The sequence below is a fragment of the Ceratotherium simum genome, chromosome 4 (assembly GCF_057802395.1).
Source record: "Ceratotherium simum simum isolate JZ-2026a chromosome 4, ASM5780239v1, whole genome shotgun sequence".
NCBI lineage: Eukaryota > Metazoa > Chordata > Mammalia > Perissodactyla > Rhinocerotidae > Ceratotherium > Ceratotherium simum.
This window is the reverse complement of record NC_141903.1, coordinates 52,483,706-52,490,647: the sequence shown is the minus strand read 5'-3', so window position 1 is coordinate 52,490,647 and position 6,942 is coordinate 52,483,706. Positions and strand designations below refer to the sequence as shown.

General features: G+C 37.2%; 1 protein-coding gene across 1 annotated transcript; it reads left to right on the top strand.

Moving 5' to 3' along the window:
- Nucleotides 1–281: 281 nt before the first annotated feature.
- Nucleotides 282–1,032, top strand: PRR16 (proline rich 16). The gene has a single exon (XM_004420277.3). The coding sequence runs from the start codon at nt 328–330 to the stop codon at nt 1,030–1,032; it is 705 nt and encodes a 234-aa protein (XP_004420334.2). The 5' UTR covers nt 282–327.
- Nucleotides 1,033–6,942: the final 5,910 nt, after the last annotated feature.

The following is a 6,942-nucleotide window of genomic DNA, read 5'->3' as shown; positions in this document are numbered from 1 at the left end:
TCTTTGATGGGTATAACAGAGTCAGGAATAGAACTTATACATAAATAGTATATTATATTCTAGGCATGTGACATTGTTAGGTTATCAAACAGTTGGCACTCTTATGGTAGCTATTCTGCAAATTTATTGAATGCAAACATTAAGCAGCAATGGAATACACAATTCATTATTAGCCAGGGCTCCCACTGTAGATTACAGCTAGACAGGAAGATATTGTTTCTAGCATATTTTGCCTTGGGTCGTTCTTCAACACAATTACCTTGTCCTTTCCACTAGGTGGTTGACCAGATTGATACCCTGACCTCTGACCTACAGCTGGAGGATGAGATGACTGACAGCTCCAAAACGGACACCCTGAATAGCAGCTCCAGCGGCACCACAGCCTCCAGCATAGAGAAGATCAAAGTGCAGGCCAACGCGCCTCTCATTAAACCCCCAGCGCACCCTTCTGCTATCCTCACGGTCCTGAGAAAGCCAAACCCTCCACCACCTCCTCCACGGTTGACACCTGTAAAGTGTGAAAACCCCCAAAGAGTGGTGCCAACTGCCAATCCTGTAAAGACCAATGGCACCCTACTGCGAAATGGAGGCTTACCAGGGGCACCCAACAAAATTCCAAATGGAGACGTCTGCTTCATCCCCAGTAGTAACTTGGACAAGGCTCCAGTGCAGCCTCTGATGCATAGACCTGAAAAAGACAGGTGTCCCCAGGCAGGACCTCGGGAACGAGTTCGGTTTAATGAAAAAGTGCAGTATCATGGCTATTGTCCTGACTGTGACAACCGGTATAACATAAAAAACAGAGAGGTCCACTTACACAGTGAACCTGTCCACCCACCAGGAAAGCTTCCTCACCAAGGCCCTCCCCTCTCCACTCCACCCCATCTCCCCCCTTTTCCACTAGAAAATGGGGGACTGGGAATCAACCACAGTAACAGCTTCCCCCCTCTCAGACCTGTAACTGTGCCTCCTCCCACTGCACCAAAACCACAGAAGACGATCTTGAGGAAATCAACCACTACAACAGTGTGATGTATGCCATTTAAAAACACTTTTTTTTTAATTTCTATATTATAAACATAAAATAATAAGTAATGAGCACTTTCTACTCAAGCAATAAAAAGCCCAAATATATTAATCCTACGTTCAGCAAAGTGGCATAAAAATCACCTGGTAAGTATGCGGTACGTTGTTTATATCCTGGATATACATTATTTAAAAAGTTACATCGTCAAAAACCACAGAATAATGAGAAAGCTGAATATATTGTTTTTTTCAGTTGACCTATGACAAATTGTGACCTGTAGATTTCAAATATTCTGATTTACTATAAGAGGTGGGATTAGATTCATTTTATTCATGCCTAACTCATCTATGCATTAACAATATCATCCTCTTAACTTTGACCTAATGCTTTTTAATAAGAAATTTTAATACTGAAGGACTATTTTATTATTTTTTCTAAAGATGTTTGTCACTACTTTTGAATTATTAAATGCTGAGGACAACAGCAAAAAGTTTATTTTCTATACTATACAATTAACAATTATATGTTCAGCTATATATGTAATGAAATATTTTGGTCTGTGGAAATATCATATGTCAATAAACGATAGTAAATAATGACAAAACCAAACGTTTCTCAGAAGTAAAATGAAGCAGTGGTTCATTTAATCCCATATTAGTATTCATCAAAATGTGTAGCAAGTCTGACAGAGTTTGCAGAAGATCCCAGTGAGTGTATGGCAGAATTTTCTAAATTAAATATCGTAATCCAGGTCATAAATAGAACTTTATACGTTTCATATTATATACCTCTATTTTGGTTACCTCAAGGACCATCTGTTGAACGCCTCCTACATTGCCAACCCCTTTAGACCCTCCTCACCCTCAGCATTCCTCCAGGACACACCATAAACCAGTATATTGAAGTGGTGGAATGTTTTGCCTCCTGCATCAGCAGGCTGTCTGCTTCTCTGAGAGAATCCCCATTAAAGGAGAATCATAGAGGAAAATAAAGATGCTTCGCAATAGGATATAGCATTAGCCTAAACTGATTCCCCTCAGTGTTGAAATATGTCAGGGTTCTTTGTTATTCTATAGAAGAAAGAGAGGACTCCTTTCTTCCTAACATCAAATGGAAGTCCTCTTCAGTCTAATTTGCCAACTTAGGTCACTGACCCACCTATGGACCAAGTTCACTTCCCAACCACCATGATTTGGACTGATCAGATGTCTTGCCCTGGAGCTAGAAATGAGTATATCTCCCCTAGAATCACAGTGACAGGTGCATGCCTAAGCAAAATCGGTCCATTAAGTGGTGAGAGCAGAGGAGTCATCTTTGGTGGAAATTTGTTTGTTGTGCAACTTAATAAACGGTACTGTAATCGTCTTGACTATTTGGCTTTTGATCTCAAAACTTTAATTTTCTCTGCTACAGGGAGGTAGTCTTCAATCATATTTTTTGTTGCCTTTTTCAAACTGTATCATAGTAATTTGGAATATTGTTTTTAAACTACTTCCTGTTAAGAGGTGATAATATATTTTAGGCAGAATAACAGAAAGAAAACACGCTTTATTTTTTAAAAGAACAATCAAATGAGTATAAAATAGAGAAGTCACGTTAAAAATTTACTCAGCATGATTTTTGTTCTGTATGTTGGACGTGAAGATAATGCTAGCAGAATAAATCCAGCTTTTCAGAAAGTTAAAAAGCTTAAGACCAATAATCAAGAAAAGCCATAATCTAAAATTTATTAACTGTATTGTCAGTACGTTTAATAAATATGAGCCAGGTAAACAAACAATTGACTTATTGAATACCAAAATAATATCTTCTTAACTCTTTAATACATCCATTTAGGTTTGATGTAAATAAACCCAGAATTTCATCTTTCTAGATCTAAATAATTATTTCCTTTCAAATATCCATCCAGTGTTAGACCTTTATTGATATTATAAATAGTCTTAGAAGACATACGGTTTTCTCCCTTCAGCCCATCTTCCTTCCATAGCCAGTTACCGTGACCTAATAATTACCTTATAGTTTGAGACACTGACCCCTATAGATGTCTGGGAAACAATCTATATCTTGAGCTAGAGCTTCCTAGCAACCGCAAATCACCCACACAGTGGATAACTTATTTGCAATAAAACAAGTTGAATAAGTTGAATAATCAAGCTGGTTGAATAAGGACATTGAGCCAGATGCCTAGACACAACCTCTGAGGTTCAATTCCATTTCTCTTCCTCAAAGTATAGGCTACCTTATGAGAGACCATCTTTTTAAGTTTTATTAGTGACATATGCCAAAACCACAGCACCTGTTTTTATTCAACACATTCATAAGTAACTATTGGCCTAGAAAGCTGAGTTAAATCTCAACCAGAAAAAGTTATAGTTATTGACCTTCTCTTATTACAGTTTGTTATATACTCAACATTAAATGATAGATTACAGCTGTGTTGGGACTTTCTTTTGAGTTTATTTGCTCCGTGGTACTTTATTTTTTTTTTCATTAGTGTATGGAATATATTGGGCCAATAGGTTTTTTTGCCCAACTGATAATTTTGCAACGTTCACTGAAACTTATAAACTTGTAAAACATGGAAAGCAATTGACATAAACCGTCATAATATTTGCCTGGAAACTTGTAATTGAAGGGTTATAAGTGGCAGTGCACTTTTGTAATCAGCCAACATTGCTTTCAAAATTTAAATTCTGGAGTGCAAGCTCTGCACATTATCCATTAAATTGTCATAAAACATGGTATATGTTTCCTCTTCCTGAAGATCCCAAAGCAGACATGCTTTCCTCAAATCCTCAAGGGCAGATTCTTTTTTCACAATATGCATTTTAACATTTTTATTCACACATAGAGTAGTGTACCACAGAGCTAGCCTCCATACTCCTTTGAAGGTGTTGTTCCTAAAAAATGTAAAACGGTGATACTGCTTATGACAACGTCCATTCATAGTGAAAGGGAGAACACATATTTCAAAAAATGGAGTATCCATTAACTAAACTAGAATAGGAAGGGTTTCTCTTGTTAATTTAAACAAAGGCTGTCCCATTTTTGTGATGGGAGGTTATTGTATCTCTACCGATGAAAAGCAGAAAGAAAATAAAAATTGACCAAAGTTCTCTTCCATCTCCCAGTAGTTACAGCAGTTATAAAAGGAAGTAAAACTATATATACTTCTTAGGTGATGCTTAAGCTAAACATAAAATATTTGCTCAAAAATACAGATCATGCAAAATGAGAAATTCCCGTCTCTTCCAATTCAATGTTATTATATTCATACCTCCCCTGATTAGTTTAATAATATTCTAGAAAAAAATGAGCCTGTTAGTAACCGAAGTGGTTTAATTAACCTAGAAAATCTTGTGTTTGAATTATGCCTGCATCTAATTATTTAATAAATAGGGGAATAATGTGCAGTATTATATGGCTTTCTTTGGACAGATCAGTAGCTGCTTTTAGTAGGACCAAGAGCAGCAGCTACACACAGTCTCTGGAATGACACAAGACCTTTCATCTACAGGTTCTATTTATAGCTCTTTTTGGATGATCCGTGAAGAAAAGCCCGAGTAGTTCCACATGTAATTGCACTGGGTATGGTGTAATCAAGTCATGAATCACTGCCTTGACTGAATTTTTCCCCATGGAATATATGTGATAACGTAATGTCAAGTATTGGAATTGTCCTGTTCAGTTTCTTTTTCCTGATTCTCTGTTGTTAGCACATTTTGCTATACTGTACACTCAAATTTGTAGCAAAAGATTGCACTGTAGTGTACTTTGGTACATACTGATGACTTCTAAGTGATAAAATGATTTATGAACAATAAAGTTCCATAAAAATCCATATGATAGAAAAGAAAAAAAATCCATATCACATAATTAGGTCAAGTGCACAGAATCTGACGATTACTAGACACTATCACAAAATCACATGATGTTTTTTGGATCAATTTGTAACTGTGACACTGTATATAAATTTTAGACTAAACGTTTTGAAGTTTTAGAATCCTTCAAGTTGAAATAATGACAGATGTGATATCACCATTAGGGCACACGGCAGTGTTGAACATAAAACTGCAGTTAGCCACATCTTATGGAGTAGCAATTATGTAGGGTGTCATTTCCTTAGAATTGCTTATATTTGTCATTCTGGTATTTTTGGAAAAAACTAAAGTGGAACATAAAGAAGCTTTGCAAAGAACCCTCTCTTTAAAATGTAGTTAAATCACTGTGGGGTACAGAATTCTGTAAAAGCCAAGGGAAAATAAAGAGGAAATATCACTTATAATTTATGACTTCTAGACTGATCAAAGATAGGTAAGCTAATATTAACTGCTTTCTGAAACTTTACATACATTGGAGTTTCTCTAAGTCTCGCATGAGTATGTAAAATAGTTATTATTATCCTGATTTACAAGTGAAGAAATCCAGGACCTCAGTTTCAGTATTTTGCCAAAATCTACTCTGTAGTAAGTGACTGGGCTGGCATTTTAGTGCCAGCATTACACTCCATAATTTTTTCCCCACAACATCACCATATAATTGTGTTCTTCATAGCCCTGAACTTTGCAAATCTTTCCTTTATTCTGAGCAGTTATTGTGACACTTGAAAGGGGTTACCTAATGTTGTTTTGACGTTCTTAATATGTTTGGTCTTTGCAGAATATGAAAAGAGATTTCAGGCAATTCACATTCTAAAATGAATGAGCTGCTGAATAATGCAAGACTCATTTTCTCATGTATTATACCAGCAACTTCACCTTTCAGGTTTTTTTTCTCTAAGTTCAAAGGCTGTCTGTTATTTTGGTTTCTTTCCCTAAGAAGTTCTGATTTCATAGTATTAATGCCATTGGCGCTGAATGTGTTACTTTCATTACTGAGATTTCATTTGTGAATTTCATATTTAACATTGACCTAGAGCTAAAAATAGCATTAGATCCACTCTGTGGAACCTCTAACAAACCAATACATTCGAGCTCTCTCTAATTTTTATTAGAGAGAGCTAATAATTTCCATCTTTTTGTTATTAGAATATAGACATGATTTTCCACTATTTGATAATGTAGTTGTCAATTCTCCTAACCACCAAGGGGAATTTTGGACCAGCTAAATAAAATAACATGTGCCCTCAAGTGGGTTAGGGTTGATGTTGACAAGACATGTGATACCCAAGCCTTAACAAGGGCTTATTTTATGCCAAACACTCTTGTACATGTTTTGTATGTATTATTTTTTTCCTCATAACATCATTTTCCTTCATAACAACCCAATATCTTAGACACTATCGTTATCTACATTGTACAAACAAAGAAACTATGGAACTGGAGACCTGCTGCCCAAGGTCGTATAGCCAGGAAGTGGTCAAGCCGGAATTGTAAGGCAGGCAGTCAGCCTCCACAGTCCAAGTTCTTCACCGCCTTTCAGAACTGCCTAAAGCACGGCCCCTGCATTGTGTATAGGTCATCTGTAGAGCTGAAAGTCATCATTTCACTGGAACTTGCCTGAAGAAGTTGTTGGAGGATATAAAATAAGAGAAAAATAAGGGTATTGTTGTATGTCAAGATAGACTAGTCCATGCCTCAGTAGCAAATAACTCCAGTATCTCAGAGGCATCTGAGTTATTTCTCACTCACTTAAAGGTCACCCTGAGTCCAGGAGACTCTCCAGGGCGGGAGTCCCTCAGGAAGTCATTCAGCAATACAGGCTGCACTGACTGTGTGGAACCGCCATCTGGTCAATCATCCTTTTCCCGACCACCACAACAGAGGAAGGAGCGACTGCAGACTCCTTGCTGTGTTTGTACCTCGGCCCCTCTATGCACATTGGCCAAAACTAGTCACGTGGCCCTGCAGATAGTCCCCTTATGCCCAGAAAGGAAAGGAGATCACCTTATGGGTGAGTGCCAGTCATGCCATCAC